Here is a 26,372-nt window from a genome sequence, read left to right on the forward strand (position 1 = left end):
TTGGCATTTTGACTTTGGCTCAGGTCATGATCTTGCAGTCCATGAGTTTGAGCTCCACGTCAGGCTCTGTGCTGACAGCTTGGAGCCTGGAGCCTGCCTCAGATTGTCTCTCTCTCTTTCTACCCCTTCACTGCTTGCACTCTGTCACTCTCCCTCAAAAATAAATAAAAATATTAAAAATTTTAAAGAAAAAAACAAAAATAAAATGTTATATTCAGTTCCTACTGTGACTTAGCCCATGCTAATTCCAAAAATGACTTGATGCTTAGCTTGAGCTCCATCTGGTGGTGTACATCAATTCTCTGGAAAACAGGAGTCAAATAAATGACAGATTTGAAAGATTAGCTAGTCATCTAAAAGATTAAGGGACCATGCTATACTTAATTTATGCCCGTTATGAATAAAGCAAGAGGTGATTCTACTTCTGCATTTGTTTTGGATTGTTTGGGAACAATCTTGCAGGAGGTGCAGCTCAGGCAAGCCCCAGTCACACCTGAGTGCCAAGCCTTTCTTACAGCCACCTTTTGAGAGGCCATAGGATGCTTGAGAGAGCATGTTTCCCAGTAAGTTTTTAACCAGTGATGTTCTGATTTCGTATCGTTAACTTTTAAGCTAAATCCTGAAGAGACAAGTCTAGTGGGCTGGACAAATTTAAGTGAACATCCTGACATCAAGAGGCCCTGGATGAGAGCTCCAAGCTACTACCAGTGGAGTCAAGTTCGAAGTCATCAGCCACAGAAAACATCAACACAGCCCTGACATGGGCCTCTGACCTCAACTTAAAGAAAACCCAGCTCTAAAATACCTGACAACGGTGCTGAAGTTTACATAAGCACCAAGTGTAACATCACTGATGCAGTCAATTCCCTTGGTGGAATGAAAACTAAGTAACCTGGGGCGCCTGGCTGGCTCTGTCGCTAAACTATGTGACCCCTGGTCTTGGGCTTAAGCTCAAGCCCCAAGTTGGGTGTAGAGACTAAAACAAACAGTAAGTAGCTAGTATATTTAGGCTGATATTGTCAGTGGCTTAATTGGAAAACAGTAGCAACTTTTTATTTCATGGATAAACATTTATGTATTTGCTTTTTCCTCACTAACTCTTGTTCCTAACTATACCAAAAGAAAAATAAAAAAGGCCATGGATGACCTTTATTTTCCAACTATTTTCTATCAGCTTCTTTTGAGAAAATGTATTTTAAGTATTTGAAAATTATCCATTCACCTTTCAGTGAACTAATCACTGAGTAAATTGAGAAATCTATGATACAAAATAATCTTGAGATTTTCCTGGCATTAAATTTTAAAGACTCAAATCTCAAAAGATTAAGGTCAGGTCTTATCTCTACATGGTGTCACAGCCTAGCAGTGTGCCTGGCATCAATCTGTGCCTTGATGACTAATAGATTTCACTTTTTAAAAAATATAATTTATTATCAAATTGGCTAACATACAGTGTGTACAGTGTGCTCTTGGTTTTGGGGGTAGATTCCCGTGGATCATCACTTACGTACAACTCCCAGTGCTCATCCCAACATTAATAGATTTCACTTTTAACGTGGTTTCCCTCTGAAGTAGGGAACCTACTTCATCCCTCTTCTGAGTAGATGCCCATAAGGTCAAAAGTTCCTAGGTCTCCGTCCCTGTATCCCCAGCACCTGGAAAAGTTCCTAGCACATAGTAGGCACTCAATAAATATTTGTTGTTCCTGTGAACGTATAAGGATGGTGAATAGGACACTGTAAAATTTCAGAGAGAATATAAGGTTTAAATTGCTTAACTAGGGGCACATGGGTGGCTCAGTCAGTTAAGCATCCGACTTCAGCTCAGGTCATGATCTTATGGTTCGTGGGTTCAAGTCCCATGTTGGACGATGTGCTGACAGTTCAGAGCATGGAGCCTGCTTCGATTCTGTATCTCCTTCTCCTGCCCCTTCCTTCCCTGCTTACACTCTATCTCTTTCTCTCAAAAAAAATGTTTTAAAGTTGCTTAACTAAAAGTAAACTTATAAATAAGAATGAAATTAGGAAACTGTAGCAAGACAGACTTCACAAAAATGATTTCATTTTACCAGCATTTCCAACAGTATATTCTAGTCTTCAGAAAACTAGTTTGAATCATAAAGTTAATCAGGTTTGTTAGATCTCTAAAAGACTTTACTAATACTAAGCTAAATACTTTTTGTATTTAGTATTTTGTATTTAGTTTGTAGCATTTCCCAAACTGATGTGATTACAAAATATATTTTTCACCATACATCTAGAAAAAAGGATTCTAAGAAATATACTGTGAGAAATGTATTTTATTAGACTCCATAATATATAAGTTGACATCAAACCAGTTCCCAGGATCTTCTATCTCCTAAAAAGAAGGAGCATATTAATTTGTAGATGTTAGTATTCTACCTAAAAACTTAAGATTTTTTTAACGATTGAAGATGGTCTTCTCTTCTACTAGAAAACCTTAAGGACATATGAAAGAAAAGCACTTCAAGATCCAGACAAAATATCTTTTATTCTGAATTAAAATTAGAACTCTAAACAAGTAGTGTTTATAAGATCCACTGACATATTTTAAGTTGTGTAAGTTTTCTTTAAACCTGAATTCGCTCAAATGTGTCAGTATCTTTTTTTCACCTCAATGGAGACCAAACAATTACATCCACAGTAACACTTGCTAGAATTTTGATGTCTGAGAACCCCTGCACTTTGGACAGCATCCAATTAAAGCATCAGTGTCACTTTTAATTATCAAAGAAAATATTTTATCAAGCTCCCAAAACAAATGTGAACCATTAAGCTGGGTTTGAATCGAAGAAAAAGGCCAAGTTAAATCTGGAAACACAGTTTTCATTTCGTGAAAGTTGAAATCCACGTACACATTCTAATCGAAGATGTGTCCTATGTAGGATTTTTCAAGGTTTTAAGAGTCTACCAGGCCAAACCCTTGGCTGCCTTTATTGCTTTTGCTTTGCTTTTACCCTTCCCTTTTTCCCGCTTTGCCTTCAGCCTTTTCCTTTGTCTCTGGTTCATCCATATGGGGTATTGTCCATGCTGGTCTAGAAGACTCTTTCTGTTTCTCTTAATATCAGTCTCCATTTTCATGTCATCTGAATAAAAAATGGAACACTATTAATGCTCATGAATAAAGAAAGAACCTTGTGGAAAAGCGTGTTAATGCAGTGAGCACATCAGAGCTGAAAGTGGTTCTGAAACTACAAAAGAAAAAAAAAATCCCTTTCTCTATGGAATGCTCTCTGACGAAAGCCCTCACAGCACATTCAATGGACTCAAAATGCTCTCATGGGTTCCTACAACCCCGAAAGACATAAAAAGTATTTTTGTGAGGGACTAGAGATGTCCTCTATTTAGTCACTAAGAAACTTTAAGAAGAATGTTGTCATGACTGTCCTCTGGATAAGAAAGTTAAATAGCAAACATTTAGGATGTATGGGTTTTAGTTACTGCACGAAGGATAAGTGTGTGGCTGGGAGCATAAGCGAGTTATAAAAACACTTCTCAGATAAGAATCATTCTCAGTTTAGCTTTCTTGAGCTAAACAGGACAGCTGAGCCTATTAAGTGTACCTACACTTTTAATGGACAGGCCTTAGAAGCAAATGAACTATGAAGAATGGTCAGCCACTTCTCATGAAGTGCACTCGGAAGAGGTGGAGTAGTAAGCAACAAGCCTGTGATAGGCAGATGACAAAGAAAAACAACGCCGGGGTGCCTGCCTGGCTGTCAGTAGAGCATGTGACTCTCTACCTCAGGCTCCTATGAGTTCAAGCACCATGTGGGTAGAGGAAGGAAGGGAGGAAAGGAAGGAAGGGAGGGAGGAGGGAGGAAGGGAGGGAGAAAGAAAAGACAAGAAAAGAAAGGAAAAGGAAAGAAAAGAAAAATCTGGATATAGGATTGCCTAGCTGGCTCAGTTGGTAATGCACACAATTCTTGCATTGTGAGTTTGAGCCCCGCACTGGGAGCAGAGTTTACTTAAGAAAGAAAAAAAAGTATACTAGAGTATTGGAGCCAGGGAGGGGTGGGGGGTGGGGAGACACACAATCCAAAGCAGGCTACAGGCTCTGAGCTGTCAGCACAGAGCCCGATGCGGGGCTCAAACTCCTGAACCATGAGATCATGACCTGAGCTGAAGTTGGACGCTTAACCAACTGAGCCACTCAGGCGCCCCCACTAACTAGCTTTTGAATGATATTTTAGGTGCTGTTCCAGGTTCTGGGGATACAGTGGTCCAAATACACTCCTTACTGTCATGGAATTTACAATGTTCTGTTGAAAGGAGAATAACAAAGCAGACCGCAGCCTGTGTTAAGTGGCTTTTTTAAAGAGAAGCACCAGAACCACATTAAGACCCGGTAGGCTCTGATGAACACAAGGAAAGGCAATGAGATGTTTTAAGCATGGGAATGACAATAACCTATTTATTGTCAATAAATTATTGCCTATTTATTCTAAAAAGATCATACTGTTTGATATGTAAAAAATGAATCAAAAGGGGGTGCCTTGGTGGCTCAGTTGGTTGAACGTCCAGCTCTTGATTTTGGCTCAGATCCGGATCCCAGGGTCCTGGGATGGAGGCCCACATCAGTCTCCACAATGAACGTGGAGCCTGCCTAAGATTTTCTCTCTCCTTCTGCCCAACAGCCCCCCCACCCCCACGCCTTGCATGTGCTCTCTATTAAAAAAACAAAAACAAAAAAGAGAATCAAAAGGGAGCAAGAGCTGAAGAGAGAAGTAAAACAGACTCCTATCTTGGTTCAGGCAAGAAATAATGGTCATCTTAAAGTGAAAACATGAAAGGAGGAAAATGGACAGATTCCTAAAGTATTTTGGAGATATTCAAGATGTGCTAATGGTTTAGAGGTGGGAGATAAAGGAAAAAGGGATCTAGGTTTGTGGCTTAAGAAACTGAGTGTGCAGTTGAAGGAAATGAAATGAGGGGGAAACAGGGACCTGAGGGCAGAGATGAGCAACTACACTGAAAACAGGCAGATTACTAAATGGAGAGACTCCACACCCTCAGTTCTATCCCCACTGAATTCGTGAAATACTCCAAGAAGGAGGGAAGCTGGACATTGCTGTATGCAGGAGATGAGAGAATTCCTCTCTAAGAATGATGCGAGAAGAGGAAAAGACCTAGGTTCTGAGATAGATCCTCTCCTACAGAACCTTCTAGGTTCAACCCAATCATACTCCAAGTCTAACAGCTGATAAGCCCTCCCCCACACCTTGTCCCCACTTCCCCTGCCAGCTTCCATTCATCATTTTAGTGCTCTACTTTTAAATATAAACAACCATTCACTAGACTTTGAAGAAAACCTCATTGTGTAAGAGAAAGATGAAAATAAAGGAAGGCAGGGGGTGGAGGGAAAGAATTCAAAAAAGTAGACAATGCACAGAGTAGTTCAAAATTTCGCAAACTACAATGAATTCCCTCAATGAGATTAGAGAAGATATTTCCATTAAGAACCTCAGGCTACACACTGAGATACCACCTCACACCAGTCAGAGTGGCTAAAATGAGCAAATCAGAGAACTCTAGATGCTGGCGAGGATGTGGAGAAACGGGCACCCTCCTACACTGTTGGTGGGAATGTAAACTGGTACAGCCCCTCTGGAAAACAGTGTGGAGGTTCCTCAGGAAACTAACAATAGAACTCCCCTATGACCCAGCAATAGCACTGCTAGGAATTTACCCAAGGGATACAGAAATGCTGAGGCATAGGAGCACATGTACCCCAATGTTCATAGCACCACTCTCCACAATAGCTAAAACATGGAAAGAGCCTAAGTGTCCATCAACAGATGAATGGATCAAGAAGATGTGGTTTATCTATACCATGGAATCCTACATGGCAATGAGAAACAATGAAATCTGGCCATGTGTAGCAACATGGATGGACCTTGAGGGTGTTATGCTGAGCGAAATAAGTCAGGCAGAGAAGGACAAATATCATATGTTTGCACGTATAGGAGGATTAGGAGGAACTTGACGGAGGAACAAGGGGGAGAAGAAGGGGGGAAATGGTGGGGGAAAGGGAGAGAGGCAAACCATGAGAGACTCTTGAATGCTGACAAAAACTGAGGACTGATGGATGTGGGGGGGAGGGGGATGGGCATGGAGGAGGACACTTGTGGGGATGAGCACTGAGTGTTATGTGGAAACTAATTTGACAATAAACTATTTGTAAAAAAAAAAAAAAAAAGAACCTCAGGCTACAACAAAGAAAGAATAAAAGAGAAAAAAGAACTTTCAGAAATTAAAAATATAACAGGAAAACTGAACAGTTCAAAATAAGAGATAGACAACAAAGCTATGAAAATCATAAAGTATAAGAGAAAATAGAAAATAGGAGAGAAAACTATAGAGTAAATTGAACAGACTCAAAAGCAAATAGGCATCTACCATGCAAAATATATAAAGAACACTTACAATTCAACAAAAGGACAATGCAATTTAAAAATCAGCAAAGGGGCACTTGGGTGGTTCAGTCAGTTAAGCGTCCTGACTCTTGATTTCAGCTCAAGTCATGATCTCAGGGACATGCAATCGAGCCCCAACATCATCAGCCCCAGCATAAAGCCTGCTTGAGATTCTCCCTCTCCCTCTGTCCCTTACCGCTGTCTGCGTGAGCTCTTTCTCTCAAAATAAAATAAAAATGGGCAAAGGACTTGAAAAGATCATTCTGCGAAGACAGTATACAAATGGCCAACAAGCATATGAACACATCAACAGCGTTAATGACTGAGGAGATGCAAATCAAAACAATTAGATATCACTTCACACCCGGTAGGATGAGGCAATTCTCAACCCCTCCTCCCCCAAAAAACAAGGAAAAACTAGTATGCCTGATATAGAAAACAGTAAACAGAATTATCAAATGACCCAGCCAATTCCATTCATAAGTACAAACCCAAAAGAAATGAAAACATATATTTAAACAAAAATGTGTACACAAATGTTCACAGTAGCACTATTCACAACAGCCAGAAGGTGGAAACGACCCAAATGGCCATCAACTAATGATTGGATAAACAATATATGGTATGTACATAAAATGCTGTATTCTTCAGCCTTAAAAAATGAGTACTGATACATGCTACAACATGGATGGACCTCAAACACATTAAGCTCGGTGAAAGAAGTCAGACAAAAAAGGTCATGTTATAGGATTTCAATTATATGAAATATCCAGAAAAGGTAATCCATAGATACAGAAAACACATTAGTGGTTGCCAGAGACTCCATGAAGGGAGGAAGAGGGAGACAGTTTTATGTGCACAAAATGTCCTTTTAAGGTGATGAAAATATTTTGGAAAAAGAGATGATGGTTGGAATACATCATCAATGTACTGAATGCTACTGAACTGCATACTTTAAGGTGGTTAATTTTGTGTTATGTGAATTTTATCTCAGTGACAGAAAAAAGAGCAAATGGGCAGAGGTGTTGTACATACGAGGAAAAAGAGACATACAGTGTTAAAAAGTATCAAGGAGAGCTGAACTAAAGCAGCAGATTGAGAGAAATGTGGGATCAAGGGAAGGATTTGTCTTTCTAGAAGGGGCATCCTAGAACACATTTATGCTGTCTGAATGGCCCAGTGAAGAAGACAGGCCAATAAGCAGGATACAGGCATACAGCCCTGGAGAATGCAGAGGAATTCAGACACATGGAGTTACTGGCCTTTGAGAGAGTAATATTAGCAAGAGGGAAAACTTCCAGGATTGGAAGGCTGAGGATCACTGCTCTCTTCCTTGACCACCGGAAGCCACATAAATATACTTCTATTTTAAGAGCCTGATGATTACAAGTGCTTATTTCAGCTTGTTGCCAAAGTCTTATATGAGGATGTGAAAACCAAGGAGTCTTTTCCTGTGCTGAAGCTACTAAAATACACGGCCTCTAACTTTAGACTGTGATGAAGACAGAGGTACCTAGAATCTGTCAAAATCAAATACAGGGGAACTTTGATTTTTTAGGAAAATAATATAATGGCATATAAGGATTCTTTGAATGGGAACTAGATCTTACAAAGGATAAAATGAAAAACGATCTGCTATCTTGCCTAGTCTCTACTGAGTAGTGTTCTCTGCCAACAAGGAGGCGTCTACATTCGTCAACTCCTGTTATACTATTTCTGACACACTTAGGCTGTTGTACAAGCCTAAACACTTTGAAGAATCCAAAACTGCCTATTCACATAAGGTGACTTTAAAATAGTTTAGCATAGAATCTCTAGCATGACTATAAGCCTTCAAAGAATCATATGGGCATGGGAGGAGGCTTGTAAGGAAGCATGTGCGGGAAAGAGTGGGAGACAGTCTAAAAGGGAAAGAGTCACAAAAGAAAACTGATAGAATCATTATTAATTTTTTTGTCTATTTGTTTATTTTGAGAGAGAGAGAAAGAGCAGAGAGAGAGAGAGAGAAGCAGTGAGTGAGAGAGAGAGAAGAGAGAGAGAGAGAGAGAGAATCTGTAGCAGGCTCCGCATGTCAGTAAGAACCCGATGCAGGGATTGAACTCACAAACCATAAGATCATGATCTGAGCCAAAGTCAGACACTTAATCTACTGAGCCACCCAGGTGTCCCTATTATTATTTTTTACATGAAGCACTTAAACTCACCTTTTTCATCTTGCACCGCACATTCAGTTTTCTCTTGACAATGTTTGGGTACCACCACAGTTGCTATCTCTTGAACATCTTTCATTAAAACATCACCATCTATTTTAAGAATACTTTTAAGTCTGCTGAGTTCCTTTGGGGCATTCTTTTTTCTCTTTTCAGCACGCATCTTCCTTTTCCACTTACTCCGTAAGCTTTTAGCCATATTTTACCTGGAAAGCTACCAGAAATACATATACAAAAGCAAAAATTTACTACCAAAAAAAGGGCAAATCCTTAGAAAACCAGGTCAAAAGGTATCGCTACAAAACATGAGCAAATGGAATGTAACACACTTCACTCTGTTCATGATTTATGGCAGCATAATGTACAAGTTATGTAAGAATCAACACTGTATACACAGCCACTAAGTAACAAGAGCACCAAATCAAACTCCCCGTGGTCACTGGCCAACTGTAGGTCAATTCTGAAAGCTCCTGGAGTTTCCACACAAGGTGCAGAAATGGAATCTCCCCCCAAATGCAAAGACCTTACATTATGCAGCAACTTACAAATTACAAAATGTTTTTATATGTAACTTTTAACTTGACTGCCTCCAAGCTTATAGGACACTTCCTCCTTAACCTGCCCTCAACTCAACCTACCTACTTAAAACAATTTCTTTACTGTTTATTTTTGAGAGGGAGCGAGCACATGCGTGGGAGGGACAGGGAGAAAGGGAATACAGAGAATCCCTAGCAGGCTCGGTGCTGACAGACAGCAGAGCCTGATGCAAGGCTCAAACTCACAAATGGTGAGATCATGACATGAGCAGAAGTTGAAGTTGGATGCTTAACCGACTGAGCCACCCAGGTGCCCCTCAATTTAGTTACTTTAAACCTGTCTATATCCACTATTGCTGTTCTTCATCCTAGCCCTAAATCCTCTAAAAGGCAGTTAGTGTGAGCTTTTAAAAACTTAAGAGCTTTTCATAATCTTTCATGGAATTCTTTTTAAATGATATCCCACTTTATATTCAGAATCTACAAGACTATTTGTGACCTTCAACTCTATTTCACCTCAGGCTCCAGGCTCCACTTCATCCCCAAGTACCAATTACATTGGAAAAAAAAGCTCAATCAGTGACAACCTAGGCACAGTGTGGGGATGTGAGAAGGAATGGGAAGGAAGGAATTCTAGGTACTATGAAGGGTTTGGACAAAGGTTTTTGAGAGTGATTTAGAACATAATCTTGGTTGCAGTGATAGATGTTTGTATACATATATCACAACTTACACTGGGGCACCTGGGTGGCTCAGTTAGTTGAGCACCAACTCTTGATTTCAGCTCAGGTTATGATCTCATGGTTAGTGAGTTCCAGTCTCCCTAAACTTCCATGGGCTCTGGGCTGACAGTGGGAGCCCCCTTGGGACTCTCTCTCCCTCTCTCTCTGTCCCTCCCCTGCTCTCTCCCTCTACCTCTCTCAAAAAATGAACATTAAAAAAAAAAAAACCTTAACATTACACATTTTAAACATGTGCAATTTAATAACTATAAATCAATCAAGCAGTTACATAAAATGTTGAGACATGATATTGGAGGGGAAAATTTCAAAGTCCAAACTACCTCCACTTTAGTACCTTTACAATTTGCCCCTTCTATGCCTGGGAATGATCTTACCAAAACTTGCTCCTTCACTTAAGTACCTCTGAAAGGGCTTCTCTGACCTCCCCCCTCCCGCCGCCCCGTAAGCTTCCCTCCTTTTATTCTCCACCACATCATCCTTTTCTTTCCTTTTAAATACGCGTTACAATCTGAAAATATTTAGTTCGTTTTCTGTCATCCCGGTGAACTGCGGGCTCCGCGAAGGCAGGCGCTAACTAAATAGGTCTTGTTCCTCGTTGGATCCCCCAGTGCACTGAGCATCTGTTGAATGGATAACTAACAGTTAACAGTTTGGGGCCCACAACTAGCAGCCACGAAGTCACTCTGTTCCCCTAACTACAACAATCCGAGCCTGCGGGGGGCAAGGGCTGAGGGGTTGCGGTAAACAACTTTGAGGGCCCAGGATAACCTGAGCGAGGCTACCCACAAAGGAGGGCTCCACGTTTCACAGAGCACGGGGAAGCCAGAGGACCGCCCCCCCACCCCCCCACGGAACACCCTCGTTCCTGACGGAGGGCTGCGTCTCGGGCCCAGAGACGACCTTGCCCAGAGAGGGCCCAGGCTTGAGATGAGACTCTCTACGGGCGGCAGGTTAGATTCTCACGTCCCAGGCCTCACTGCACCCAGAAAACAGAGAACTCACCAGGTAAGTCAGAACCTCGCAGATGGCACGCAGACCACGCTGACCGGAAGTCTCGACACTTCCGCCTTCCTGCCAGCGCCTTCCCACCCACGCCCGGGAGCCCCGGGCGCGCGGCACGCCGGGAGCCAAGAACACCCGAAAGCCTCGAGGGGCGGGGCCTTCTGCAGACTGGCGCTGGCGCACTTCCTGCCTTTAATGGGAGCGCAGATTTAGGAGCTTGACTCCTCTCCTGTGGATTCCCAAAAGGGATTTGGAGATTGCAGAAAATCTGGGTGGAGGTTGGGCGCCAGCTAGACCAGTTTGCCGAGCTTGAGCGGGTAGCTCCGACACCCTAACACAAAAAGTGATTCTGACCAGGTGACCCTGCATGCCTACTAGTGCGCTCAGAGTCGACCTTTACATCTCGGGTCCCGCATCCCGGTTCACACGACACTCGTGGATTTCCTTAGACTGAATCATCCCAGACACCTATTCTTCTAGAAGAAGAACTGAAATCATCTTTATTTGCAGCCCTAACATTTTCCCATCACGGGTGATGACCTCACATATGTACACATTTGTCAAAACTTACCAACTGTACACTTTAAATGTGTGCGATTTATTATATGTCCGTTATACCTCAATTTTTTTTAAACCGAAAACAACCCTCTCCCATCCCAAAGACAAATTCAGAAGGTAAACTGATTCGGTTCAACCAATTTTTACCTGGCTAACATTATGGTTGTCTTAGGTGATAATCACGAGTCACAAACATCAGCTGTTTTTTTGTTTTGTTTTGTTTTGTTTTGTTTACATGTGCTCCTAATACCATAGGCTTTGTAAACAGGTCTTGTGTTGCATTTTTGGTTCCAACACTTCTTTGTAAGTAATGAAATTAAGTATCTCAGAGCCTGAAATGCCTTATCCATAGACTCAATACAACCTAAGCGATCCTAGGTAGCTTTTATAATTTTTACATAAGTTTAAACATGCACAGTACCATTTCTTTTTCTTTCTTTTGAGAGGAAGGAAGTGAGAGGGGTAGAGAGGGAAAGAGAGAATCCCAAGCAGGGTGGGGGCTTTCAACACAGAGCCAAAAAGCAGGGATCGATCTCACAGAAATCAAGAATTGGTTGTTCAACCAACTGAGCCACTGAGGCGCCCCACAGTACTGCTTCTAAGCTGTATTTTCCGGAGATTTATAACATATACCAAAACAAACAAACAAAAAAACCCCACTCAGGCAATTGTCTCTAATGATGCCTAGTAAATTCTGGTTGGGTTGCTAGAAAAGTTGAGTTCTTTCTGAGATAATGAGTATGTACCTTCCTTCTTTAAATTTCTGACCTTGAAGAAATCCTGCTACATATGGAAAATACTACACTCAAAACACAGCACGGTTTTTCAAGTGGCTGAAAAACTCATAACATATGGTATATAAAAAAGGAGCACACATTAGAAACCTGCTTTCTTTAAGTAAGAGATTAACCCTTTGTAAAGCAAGTGAATTTCTATTTTACAGGTTAACCATGTATCTTAGTTGCCTCTCCCAAAAATACATGTTCACACTGCATTTTACAGAAAGCTCATGGACAGTCCTAATTAAGTGCACCTTTCTTAACAAACCAGGCCAAGAGGTGCCTGAGTGGCTCAGTAGGTTAAGCGTCTGACTTCAGCTCAGGTCACGATCTCACAGTCCATCAGTTGGAGCTCGTGTCAGGCTCTGTGCTGACAGCTCAGAGCCTGGAGCCTGCTTTGGATTCTGTGTCTCCCTCTCTCTATGCTCCTCCCCCACTCATGATCCGTCTCTGTCTCTCAAAAGTGAGTAAATATACAAAAAAAATTAAAAAAAAAAAAACCAAAAACCAGGCCAAGACTTAAAGACACCTAGTACTAGAAAAGAGAAAAATTTCTCTATTATGAAAATGTCACGGTGTTAAGCATATGCCAAAGTTCTTCAGTAAAAAAGCTGAATCGTGAACTGCATTATTGAAAAAAAAAACCTTTTAAATTTATGTTCCTCACCAGTTTGTATAAAAGCCGTTCTAACAATAAATAAATGGCCTTAGTATATTTAAAAATCCTTCATTCATTCCCTCATTCATACATTTGAGTATGTGCTCTGTGACAGGCTCTATGCCAGGTACACAAAGATGACTGAAACTAAACTACCAGCTTCAGGAAACTTTAGCCCCTGATGGAGGGATGAGGCTTACAGGCCGATCTGAACATTGCTTCAGCAACCCCACAGAGCTGCAAGGAGCCTCCTGTAATGGAGGATACGGTGGGTAGCACTGAATGGGTGACAGGAAGCGTCCAGTTCCCTGTCTTAAAGGCATATGACAAACAAGCACTAGCCAGTAGCGCCTCTGCAGCCAGGCCTCTGCCAGGGAACTCCCAATCTGACCGATCACTCAGTGAGGACTACAGCGCCTTCCGGGATTCAGACAGTGACGCCACGTTGCCCAGGCCCTAAGTGATGGGGACTTCAAGGCAAAGCTCTACAAAGATGAACAGGAAAAAAAACCCTGAGTCCCCCGCTGTTCCAAAGAGGCCCACAGCTGGCTGTTGACACCAGAAGTCCCCAGAGGGCATCAAGTGGATCAAAGCCTGAGCTGAGACCTGCAGGAAGAAAAAAATGTAGGCAGGCAGATACGGCCCACCGCAGCTTTCCCAAAATTACATTCAATAAAAACGGCTCTCCAATACTGCTCCCTCCCTGTTCTCCTTCTTCCTCAGACTGTACTCTGTACGTTGCATTTGGAGTTGCCAGTCACTCTAAGTCCTGCTAATTCCACTTTTTAAAACATTTCTGGAGTCTGTATATTTTCACCTTTATTTGTTATAAAAAACTGAAGTTACATGCACCCTTTTATCCAGCAATTCTGCTTCTAAGTATATTTCCCTATCTTGGCAAACTCCTATCCATGCACTCTAGGTGCATATACAGGGACACACACAGGAGCACTGATTTTGCCAGTAAAGAGGAAGGAATCCTATAAAAATTGACAGGAGAATGCATGAATAACCACGGTTCATTTATGAAGCACAGTCTACATCAGTGGTTTTCAAACTTCCTGGTCTGGTGATCTCTTCACACTCTTAGAAATTCAACATTTGTCATATCAGAAATTAAAACAATTTCTTACATTTATTTGTCATTTAAAAAAGATAAATGAATTGCAGGTCTACATTATGTTTATTTAAAATAAATTACTGAAAAGAATGGCATTGTTTTGTGTTTTTTAAATGTCCAATCTGTTTTTGCTTATTTAGTATCTTTAGCCACAATTCAGTACATTCTGCCTTTGGACGGCCAATAATAATTAACAACAGCTGACATTAACTAAGCACTTACATGATATATCCATCTCATTTAATCCTTGTAACAGTCCAATAAGGTACATATTATTACACCCATTAGAAAGATGAGACAAAGAGATAATGAGAAAGGATAACTAACTTGTCAAAAATCACATCAGTTGGATCAGTGTAGCAAGGATTCCAATTTCAATGCTCTTTCCCACTATGCTTTGTTAACCTTGAGTAGAGCATCATGTGATTGGGTATTCAACAATTAGCTGAAAATGATGGAGTCAAATTTACATCTAAAACTCACCAGAAGCTAAATCTATATTATTAATTTATGTCAATTTAATAGCTGGGAAATGAAGCTTCGTGGAGGTTATGGGCTAAGTTACGGCCCAAAATTCATATCTATCTTGGTCTACTTGAGCTGCCATAACAAAATACTAGAGACTGAGTAGTTATAAACAGAAGTTTATTGTTCACAGTCTGGAGGCTGGAAGTCCCAGATCAAGGTACTGGCAGATTAAGTAGTTGGTTAAAGGCCCATTCCCTGGTTCATAGATTGTGTCTTTTCACTGTTACTTCACGTGACAGAAAGGGTGAGGAAATCTCTGTGGAGTCACTTTTGTGAGAGAACTAATCCCACTGATGAAAGTTCCATCCTCATGACCTAAGCATTTCCCAGAAGCCCCACCTCATCATACCATCGCCCTGGGCATTAAGTTTCAACATGTGAATGGAGGGTGGGGAGGACACAAACATTCTAAATTATTACAGGGTCCTAACCCCTAGTACCTCAGAATGTGACCATATTTGGAGACAGGGTCTTTAAGGAGGTAATTAAGGTAAAATGAGGCCACTAGGGTGAGCCTAATCCAATATTACCTGTCCTTGTAAGAAGAAACTGGACACAGACGAGTACAGAGAGAGAAAAGCATGTAACAACAGGAGATGATCATCTACCAGCCAAGAGAGAGACCTCAGAAGAAACCAACCCATGATCTCGGACTTCTGGCTTCCAGAACAGTGAGAAAATTATTTTCTGTTTAAGCCACCCAGTCTGCGGTACTTTGTTACAGCACCCTAGCAAACAATAAAGTGAAGGAATCTGCCAAAGTTTGCTTTTAATTTTTAAATGAAATCTGTACTTAAAAAAAAACTAATAATGTCAAATTTTATGTCAAAATATCTTTCTTTTTTTATAGCTTATTTATTTTTGAGACAGAGAGAGACAAAGCACGAGTGGGGAAGTGGGGGGAGAGGGGGTGGGAGGGAGAAAGAGAGAGAGAGAGAGAGAGAGAAAATCTGAAACAGGCTCCAGGCTCCGAGCAAGCATTCAGCACAGAGCCTGATGTGGGGCTCGAATCCACGAACTGTGAGATCATGAGCTGAGCCAAAGTCGGACACTTAACCGGCTGAGCCACCCAGGCGCCCCATAAAATCAAAATCAATTCTAACGTTAATTAAGGAAAACTTTAGATAAAGTCACTAGACATATCAAATGACAGTCTAATCTACTCATGAAATTATTTTTGAGTTGCAGATGAACAATCTACATATGGCAAATTTAGGATGGAAAAAACTGAAAAACAGAATTTCGGTATCTCCTACCTAAGATTCTAAATCAAGGATTTAGAAACGAGATACCATAAAGAATAGCTAAGATTTATATTACTAGTATATAATCTAGTAATTATATATTTAATATAATTAAATATATTATATATTACATATAGTTATAATTACTATCATATAACAGTAATATGGAGATTACTATTATACTATACTATAATACTATTCTATACATGTTATATTATACTACACTATAATATTATACTATATTATAGTAATGGTTCAGAAGTACATAGCATATACATAAAGTCACAAAAGTATTTAATAGTTAATTATATCTCAAACTTTACTACTTAATGAGTCTGTTTCCAAACACTGCTCTCAATCACTTTTTATTAACTGCTTCCAAAAACCGCAACAGGTGCAGGAATAGATTGATGACATCCAAGTAGAGGCTGATGGCAGCTAATACATACTCTTCCGGTGACAGCCTGTGCATCAGGGAGTGTGTGTCATAGATGATGAATCCGCAGAAAAGAAGGGCTCCCACAGCAGCCAAGACCAACTCCACTGTTTCGCTATAGAAAAACAGCTATAGGCAAGATATTAAGAAATGTATACTTAAGAACAATATTAAGAATAAATACTTAGGTTACTTGCTCTAAAGTTACACAAGCTATATACATATTTAATAATGCTTTACAACTTTAAATACAAATGTTAAACATAGAAAAAGGCAAGGGAAGTCCATCTTCATCTCTGTTGGATGAAAGGATGAATGGGTGAATCAATGGATATCCTCCCGTCTATTAAATTACCCACCTGACCATGAACAGTAGTATTCCAAATACAAATTACTACTATTATTATTATTTAAATTTATTTTTGAGAGAGAGAGATAGACAGCATGAGCAAGGGAGGGTCAGAGAGAGAGGAAGACACAGAATCAGAAGTAGTCTCCAGGCTCTGAGCTAGCCCTCAGCAGAGAGCCCGATGCGGGGCTCGAACCCACGACTGGTGAGATCATGACCTGAGCCGACGTCAGACACTTAACTGACTGAGCCACCCAGGCACCCCTATATTATTGAAAAACATATTTCTTTTTCAGAATTTTATGTGCCAGTTGGAGGTGAGCAATTACAAGTCAGGGCCTCCTGTGTAATTTAACTCATATGTTCATCTTTCTTTCAATCAATGATATTGATTAACATAAGACCCTAGGTTTTTTAAAAGATAATTTTTAAATCATTCTACATATAAATGCTCCAAAAAATTATAACTAAGTATCCTAAGAGTACCTCTTATAGCTTTTCAAGATTATTTATACTGACATGGCCAGAATTATATTTCAAGTTATGATTTTAAAACAACTTACCTTCAAGATTCCTGACAAGCACAAAATCCACAAAACAGCAAACAGTCTATAAAAACAAAATATTAGTAATTGAGAATATTGTTCCTTACCAAAAAAACTATATAAACAGATGCAACATTTTCTGAAAAAAATAAATCCATCCTGACATTTGCCAAAGAATAAGTGAAATGTAAGAGTTCATATACAGGGGCGCCTGAGTGGCTTAGTTGGTTAAGTGTCCAACTCTTGATTTCAGCTCAGGTCATGATCTCACAGTTCGTGTGATCGAGCCCCTCATTGGGTTCTGCACTAACAGCGCAGATCCTGCATGGGATTCTCTTTCTCCCTTCTCCCAGACTTGTGCTCTCTCTTTCTCTCTCTCTCTCAAAACACATAAACTTAAAAAAGAGTCCATTAGGGGCGCCTGGGTGGCTCAGTCGGTTAAGCGTCCGACTTCGGCTCAGGTCATGATCTCACGGTTCGTGGGTTTGAGCCCTGCGTCAGGCTCTGTGCTGACAGCCAGCTCAGAGCCTGGAGCCTGTTTCAGATTCTGTGTCTCCCCTCTCTCTCACCCTCCCCTGCTCATGCTGTCTCTCTCTCTCTCTCCGAAATAAATAAAACATAAAAAAAAAGAGTTCATTAACATACAACGAATACTGTAGAGTACTCAGAAATTGGAAAAACAGTCATCAATTCAACATTTGTATTTATGGTGAACAAAACTAGATGCAAGTACCATTTTTGAAGTTTTCAATTGGAACACCAAAAAAAAATACTGATATAAGCAGAAATATCATTAGAAGCATTTTAAGCCAGAAACCTATAAAACTTCTAGAACAATGAACAAATGAAACATAACTGTATTTTTAAACCAACGGTATCATATTAGTCTGTGAATATGCATACCTATTAAGTTCCCAATGTACTCCGTATTTTATTCTAATGTATTATAGAACTTACTTTATGCACATAAATTTACCACTGCTATAATTTTATGAGTTACCATTCGTATTATATATGATGTATAATGATGTGTTATAATATAAAGTATAAATATATGACAAAGGACATCTAAAGGAGTCAATCCTTTGTTATCAAATATGCAGTGTGTATCAAATACACATCTGCTGCTTTAGGTCACAAGGAAGTACTGGGGTCAAATTTACCCTTCCTCCTTAAATAAATAACACACCAAACATGAAATAATGGTTTCCAGGGCCTGAACAGCAACCAGCATGGCACAGTAATTCCTGAGAAAAGGGAAACAAAGGAGGTAAGCTCTAGAAGTGAACCAGCAAGAAAAGAGTTTCCAGACCACAGTGGAGGGACAAGAACCCATATGAAGCACTCTGGTCTCCCTCAATTGAGGAGGTGAGAATTCAGAGATCAGAGAGGTCTAGTCCACATGGCTACAATTCACAGAGCAAAGTTCCAGAAAGGAGAGAGCTATACAGAGAGCTGGTTAGCTCTGGCGATATGCAGGATTCCCTTTAAGTCCTTAGCTAAGCACAGATCAGGGCGTGCACATGAGGAACTGGCAAAGGCTGGGGAAGGAGAGGCAGCCAGAACAATCCTCAGAGCCCAGACAGAAACAGTTCGCCCTACTCAGCGTGGAAAGACCTCCTAAGACGTGAGGCTTTGGATAATTCTTACAAAGGGACTGTCTCCACAGTGGGACCAAATTAGCCTTAATCGCTGCTCTGGACCCACCTACCAGGGCTTAAAAACAAGCCATTTCCAAGGAACTTAGTAGCTTCAGAGAAGGATAAAACCAAAGATATTTAAAGGAAAAAAAAAATCGGCACCCAACAATATAAAATTTACAAGGACCAGTATCTAATAAAAAATTAAAAGGCACGCAAAAGAACCAGGAAATGTGACCTATAACAATGAGAAGAATCAATCAATAGAAACGAATTAGGAAATAACAATGATAGAATTAGTAAATGACATTAAAAATATATATATTCCATATGTTCAAGGAGTTAGAGCAAAACATCACATGAGAAAACAAATGGAAGATATGTATTTTAAGACACAAATGGAACTGAATTTCCATAAATAAAAAATATGTCAAATGAAACATATTCTGGGAGGAATTAACTGCAGATTAGACACTGAAGAAGAACAGATTATCAAATTAAAAGTAGCAACAGATATGAACCAAAATGGGTCACAGAGAGAAAACGGAGGAAAAAAAAAGAAAATAAACCAAGGATCCATGAATTGCGGGACATCAAGAAGCCTCACATATATGCTCAAGTCTCAACAGAGAAGGGGACGCATAAAAATGTTTGAGGTAACAGTTCCTGAAAATGTTCCAAACATGATGAAAATGTTAAACTGACAATCCCAGCAGAAGAAACATGAGAAAACCACACCAAGGAGTATCATAATCAAATTACTGAGAAATGTTAATCAAATAACTGAAAATTACTGAGAACACACTAAAAGTAGCTAGAGGATAAAAGACATTATGTACAGAGGAACCAGGATACCAAAGAGGGAAGACTTCTTGTCAAGAACTACATGAACCAGAGGACTGTGGTATATCTTATGAAATACTGAAAACAGAAAAAAAGGAAAATCACCCAAACCTAGAATCCCACACCCTGTAAAAAGAATGTTTAAAAACAAAGGTGAAAAAAGATTTTTTTCAGACATGCAAAAGCTGAGTTCAAGAGAACAGCACTGTAAGGAATATTAAAAGGAAACTGCACAGGCAGAAGGAAGATATAAGATGGAAGTCTGGATCTACACAAAGAAATGGAGAACAAAATTGACAAATGTGTGGGTGAACATAAAAGATTTCATGTATTTTTAAGTCTCTTTAAAGGATAATTTAATGTTTTGAACAAAGATAATAATATTTTATGAAGTGTGTAAAATGTGGAATTAAAAGTTACCGTAACAATAGCACAAAGGCAGGGGAGAGGAGATGTTAAGTTTGCTAGACAGGAAATGGCATATTACTTAGAGGTAGATGATGATGATGACTTAAAGATGTGTACTGTAGGGGCCCCTGGCTGGCTCGGGTGGTAGATGGCAAGACTCTTGATCTCGGGGTTGTGGGTTCAAGCTCCATGGTTGGTGTAGCGATTACTTAAATAAATTGTAAAAATGTGGAGTAAGAAGAAAACAAATAAATAAACCATAAAGCCTAGAGCAGCCCCTACTTAAAAGAGCTATAGCTAATAACTAATAAAGGAGATAAATCAAATAATCCGAAGGAAGAAAAGAAAAAAAGGCACAAAGGGCAGGACAAACAGCAAGAAAACAAATGATAAGATAATAGGCTTAAATCCAATCAGATCAATAATCACATTAAGTGTCAGTAGTCTAAGTACTCCAATTAATAGCAGAGATGGTCAGATTGGATTAAAAAAACAAAAAAAAAGCAAGACCCAACCATATGCTGCCTGTAAGAAAACTACTTTAACTATAAAGCCACAAATAAGCTAACAAAGGAGGAAAATGGTATACCATGCTAATACAATTAAAAGAAAGCTGAGGTAGGTGTCCTGATAAAGTAGACTTTAGGGAAAAGATATTACCAGAGATAATGACTTCAGGGTAATAAAAGGGTCATCAAGAGGACATAACAATCCTAAATGTTTATGCATCTAAAAACAGAACTTCAAAGCAACACGAAGCAAACCTTACAGATATGATGAGAGAATGATACTCTAATCTGTACTTGTAGTTGGAAATTTCAATACCACTTTGATATTAACTGATAGAATAAGCACACTGAAAAGATTAGTTAAGCACACAGAAGACTGACACAACACTATCAATGAATGTGACTTAACCGACATTCGTCAAACACTGATCCAACAGCAACAAAACATACGTTCTCTTTTAGTGCACAAAGAACATTTACTAAGTATCGTAAGACGAATCTCAATAAATACTTAAGGACTGAAACCATGCAAAATATGTTATTTAACAACAAAATAAAATCAGATATTAAGTATATAATAGTATCATAATCCAGTGTGGTGAACTGAGGGCATGGTGAGATTCTAGCTCTCAATTCTCTTGCTGGAATAGGCACAAAATGTCTACAGAGACATCTGGAATACCTAGGTTAGAATGAAGTATCATAACAGCACATAGTATAGATCCTTCAGGATTGAGATGGGCTCAGAGCTTAATTTTTCATACTTGAACCTTTGGAAACCCCAAAGCTTCTGCACCAAGGAGTACAGGGAAGGTGGTATTAAGAACTGTAAAGCATCTGAGGTTTCACCTGACTCAATAAGCTAATAAGGTGGTCTGGCACAATTCCATGGATGCCCATAGAAAACTGGAGACCCCTAGGTCTGATACGAAGGAGTTTAATACAGCAATAGCAACTGCAGAAGAACAAGCACAGCAGATTGGTGTTGTCAGAGCAGAGAAATGAGACAGCTAATAGAAGGCTGAAGAAAGAAAGTGGGACACTGGCATTTAAGATTTCTTCAGTGGAACAATCCCTAGTGATGACAAGGTCCACAGGGTAACCATGGCAGGGAGATGAAAAGTTGCTGAAGAAGAGGTCCAGACACACTGAGAAGCTAAGGTGATAGATGAGCCTAACATATGGTTCGATGCTAGAGTCTAAGTAACAAGGAAGGCTTGGGGTGCCTGGCTGGCTCAGTAGGTAGAGTATGAGACTTTGATCTTGGGGGTGTGAGTCTGAGCCCAATGCTGTGTATAGCAATAACTTAAAATAATAAAAAATAAAAAGAATGAGGAAGGTTTGAACAAGGGGAATCAGTGGCAATAATGAGAAAATGATGAAGATTAAGGAAGTGTGTAGCCGGACAACATAAGCCTTAAAGCAATGGATTTCCAGCACACTAGAAAAATAATGAAAGCAGCACCAGAGGATTGAAGCAGTTGTCAATACTGACCCCCCCATCCAAACTGCATAGGGTATGTGAGAATGAGCAGCTAGAGAACAATGTTTTCAAGGAGGAATCAAGTTTCAGCTAAAGTAAGAAAAATCTATTATGAAGAGGCTGAAACAGAAGTAAGATCATCTACCAGAATGGAATTTCTAGAGACTATACTAGAACAGATGGGAGACAGGGCGCAGATGGAGACTGGCATGAGAAGCAGACAGCAAATCTTTCATCATATATACCACATGAGTATGTATCCCCTCCACAGCACTAAAAGCAGGAAATGGAAACAATGTCGCCTGTAAATCCGACTCCATTCTAATACAATGATTTAAGCATCTTGCACAATTGTCAGTGTTGGCTGACCAATTACATTTTATCCCAATAGAGATTTCTGGTAATCTGGATTTCCAGGGGGACAGAAGGGGATGAATAAATGTTTTGCCACAGTAGACTTTTGTAAACTTCAATGCTGTAACAGGAAAAAGAACAGAAGATGCCTGGGTGGTGATATGCCAACAGGAAGCTATTATGAGCTTAGAAAAGGGTATGTGTATTCTTACCAGCTGAGGGCAACACTGTACTATTATCTTAATATAAAATATCATCCCATATATTTATTAGTTTGACGAAAAATACAGGTTAATCTAGATAGGTCATAAAGTTTTTAATGTTCATGCAGATATCACCAACACCTGGGTCAATTATCTTGCTTCTGCCACAAAGAAATGAGTGGATGGTCTTGGTAACAATCATGTTAAGATAAAGGCCTAAATAATTTAGTAAGGTCCATACATTCATAGAGCATACAAGCCTACTCTCTCTAGAAAACTGTTTTTTTTTTTTTCTTTTTTTCTTTTTTTGGCATTCCCTTTCCTTTCAATATAGAGCAGAAGCAAATGACTCGAAGCCACTTTCCGTCTCCTTGTATGTTCTGGGAGTAGAGCCTGGCCTTAATACTCAGAGAATGACCTCCTATCACCCTCCATTTTAGAAGGCAGTATCCCAAGCTAACAATATAGCACTTACCTTAGGACAACCTATAATGCTAAGGATATTTATCTACCATAGTCATGAATATATAACTTACCCTGCTCCAAATTTGCTGAAATCTCTCTTAGATTGTAGAGTATATACAGTCAAACCAAGAAATACAGCAGTGGTCAGTATGAATGCTTGCAGAACAATATATATGTCATATAAAGTAACTGTAAAATTAAAAAATACTGATTAAAAACGCACTTAAACACACTCAATTTTAAACAGCGTTTTCCTCTGGCATTTAGCAGAAATGCTGTATTTTCTTCAGTACTACTCGCCAATAAAAACAGCAGACGCTTTACTCAGCCTTGAATAAAAGTAAAACCACACCCATGCTGCAATAAACAGGCTCCAAAATACTCATTCATACGAAATAAGAGGGTTGCATAAATATGAAGTTAAAGAAACAACTGGAGAGCTATGACGTGGCTAGGTGGTTTAGAATTTGGGGGATATGGTGGATTGGCTCTCACCCATTTCTGTCCCAGCTGAGTTTTACCACGATCTGTGGTGCTTGTCCTTTATGACTTAAATATCAATAGGGTCCTGTGGCTGACTGGGAATTCCTGGGCGGCAGCAGCAATTCTAGCAATCACCTGGTTAATCACATACCCAGTTCATCAGCCCAAATCAAAGAAACTAGGCAAGGAAAAATATTGGGACTGTCTGCAATTGTCCACTATTCATCAACCCCACAGAGAATAGGAACCAACCACTAACTGCGTTTTAGCCCAGTCCGCATTGTCTTGGGATACATAATTGGGGGTTTCCTGAATATATACCAAATTCCCTTCCGAAATTTTAGAATGAACATCTGGATTGACTATGGTTATTGTAATTATAACACAATTGCTTAAGGTTTCAACAAAATACTAAATTATAACCCCTTTAAAGGAAGTTAAGTACTTTCAACCAAAACCATTAAAGTAATTTTTAATTTTTTAGGGATTAATTTCATTTCCTAAATACTACATTACTAGAATTTCTCTATTTCTGCCATTACAGGATCAGGAAGGTGAATGCAGAAAAGGAAAATCATGAAGTTATTTTGCTTCTTGTCAACAATTTCAGTGTAAGATTAGATGGAAAGGATATTATAATAAGGAAAATAAAGTTCTCAGATTATCCCACCTATGGATGTCTATCCCCTATTCCAATAAGCATGAAATAAGAAATCTCTCTCCTATATCCATTACACATGGTGGGAGCCAGGGAGGACAGAAATGGACATGATAATAACATTAATAGATAGTAACATTAATAACAAGTAAATATTGGGGTGCCTGGGTGGCTCAGTTAAGCATCCAACTCTTGATTTCGGCTCAGGTACAGTCATGAGATTAAGCCCCGCACAGGGCTCTGTGCTAAACAGGGAGCCTGCTTAAGGTTCTCTCTCCTCTCCCTCCACCCCTCCCCTGCTTGCTCGTGTGTGTGCGTGTGCACGCTCTCTCTCTCTCTCAAAATATAACAAATTTAAGAGATAATTTTAAAAATAAGAAAGGTTCTACCAAAAAACATATTAAGTAAATATTAATAATACTTCCTTTAAAAAATTTTTTTAATGTTTTATTTATTTTTGAGAGACATTGCAAGTGGGAGAAGGGCAGAGAGACAGAGAGGGAGACGCAGAATCGGAAGGAGGCTCTAGGCTCTGAGCTGTCAACACAGAGCCCGACGCAGGGCTTGAACCCATAAGCTGTGAGATCATGACCTGAGCCGAAGTCGGACAGTTAACTGACTGAGCCACCCAGGCGCCCCAAAAATACTTCTTTTCTACGTTGAGAAATTTCAATCCTATTTATTTTAGTAGATATTATTTACTTATATTGATTCCTTTAAAAAAGAAACAAGTGAATTACCAAACAATATGTAGATTCAATAAAACTGGCTTAGAAAGATTAAGAGCAGTAACGACAAAATAGGAAAAGACAAATATATTAAGCATAATGATTAACAATTTACTATTATTGTAAATATATTATTTCTAACTTCTTTGGTACCCTAGGTTAATCATTTTGAAATTATCAGAAGTTTTATTATTAATAAATCATGGAATTTTTTACTTGAGGCATTACAAATGATACATCAAATAATTATGATTTCTTTTTTATTTAAACAGACACTTCTTTCAAACACATATTCAACGCCAATTGAAAAAGAGAAACTATCAAGTTTCTTATAGTGCCAAATATGATGTAATAATGAAGCACAGTTCAGTGCAGCAATTTGAGAGGCTCAGCTCATGTGATGAAAATACGTGGCTCAAAATATATTTTATCAATTCCTCTAAGGACCCTTTAAATTAGGGAAAAGATTAGCTATTCTTGTTTTCTATAAATAGATAAATACACATGAATATTGTTCTCCTTTCCTGTTGTTTTCTTAACTCTTTTCCACCTCTTATAAGCTTAGTTGAACTACATCAAGTATAAACATTTAATTTTGCTTATATTTTTTAGGAATTCTTCATCCTATGCTATATATTTGAAATATGACATTCCATGATATTAAGCTTTAGTCCCAAACACTCTTTTACCCAAAAGATTTATCGCATTAAAAAGTTACTGTAACATAAGAGAAGCAGAATTATGGCTTACCAACAAAGGCCAGAGACAGAGCTTCGAATAGTGTCTAAAAAAAGAAGCTAAAATTACACAGATGCACATAAAATTTACACTAAATCAAGTACATACTCTAATTTTCTAAGAGTTTAAACGGATTCCATGTTTATGATCTCATTCTAGCTTCAGAGCAGCCTTGTGAATTATACGGGTCATTTGGTAAGCCCACCATAGTGAAAATGAGACATCAAGGGCACCTGGCTTGCTCCATTGGAAGAACACGTGACTAGTGATCTCAGGGTCGTGAATTCAAGCCCCACATTGGGGAGATTACTTACATAAATAAAGCTTAAAAAAAAAAAAAAAAGAAAGAAAATGATACCTCCAAGTATTGAGTAGGAGTATTTAGATTCTAACAGTGATCCTCAAACCCTAACTAGATTTTTCTTATCTGTAACAGGAACATTTGGAAATAGTATGGGAAATTCCATTTTTCGCACTCTCTGGAAGTAAAAATGAAATTATAAATGCTGTGCCCATTCATAAAAACTTCAGTGTGGCACACACACACAGGAAGAATAAAATATTTAGGGAGCGCTTTGGTGTGGCAGTCCTGAAACCGTCTCCCAGTATTCATTCTCTCCTTCCCCAGTAACAGAATTTCTACCTGGACACACAGCTGTTCAGATTAAACATCACATTTCTCAGCCTCCCTTGTAGCCGGATGTGGCCATAGGACT

At 39.3% G+C, this 26,372-nt stretch overlaps 2 protein-coding genes across 2 annotated transcripts in view; both read right to left on the reverse strand.

Annotated features, from left to right (window-relative positions):
* Positions 1-2,492: 2,492 nt before the first annotated feature.
* LLPH (LLP homolog, long-term synaptic facilitation factor) lies at positions 2,493-11,010 on the reverse strand. The gene is made up of 3 exons (XM_039234279.1): positions 10,928-11,010; positions 8,641-8,860; positions 2,493-3,106 (listed from the first exon to the last, which is right to left on the reverse strand). Exons 2-3 carry the CDS (start codon positions 8,843-8,845, stop codon positions 2,928-2,930), a joined length of 384 nt encoding a protein of 127 aa, XP_039090210.1. The 5' UTR covers positions 8,846-8,860; positions 10,928-11,010; the 3' UTR covers positions 2,493-2,927.
* Positions 11,011-16,074: 5,064 nt separating this feature from the next.
* The window catches only part of TMBIM4 (transmembrane BAX inhibitor motif containing 4), a 32,392-nt gene continuing 22,094 nt past the window's right edge, over positions 16,075-26,372 (reverse strand). The window contains exons 4-7 of the mRNA XM_039234290.1: positions 25,669-25,702; positions 23,121-23,238; positions 17,163-17,208; positions 16,075-16,379 (exon numbers count right to left, since the gene is read on the reverse strand). Of these exons, the coding sequence (XP_039090221.1) occupies positions 16,173-16,379; positions 17,163-17,208; positions 23,121-23,238; positions 25,669-25,702 (405 nt within the window). The 3' untranslated portion in view covers positions 16,075-16,172. The remainder of the gene's footprint in view (positions 16,380-17,162; positions 17,209-23,120; positions 23,239-25,668; positions 25,703-26,372) is intronic.

The sequence above is a fragment of the Hyaena hyaena genome, unplaced genomic scaffold (genome assembly GCF_003009895.1).
Source record: "Hyaena hyaena isolate Hyena2069 unplaced genomic scaffold, ASM300989v1 scaffold_87, whole genome shotgun sequence".
NCBI classification, from domain to species: domain Eukaryota; kingdom Metazoa; phylum Chordata; class Mammalia; order Carnivora; family Hyaenidae; genus Hyaena; species Hyaena hyaena.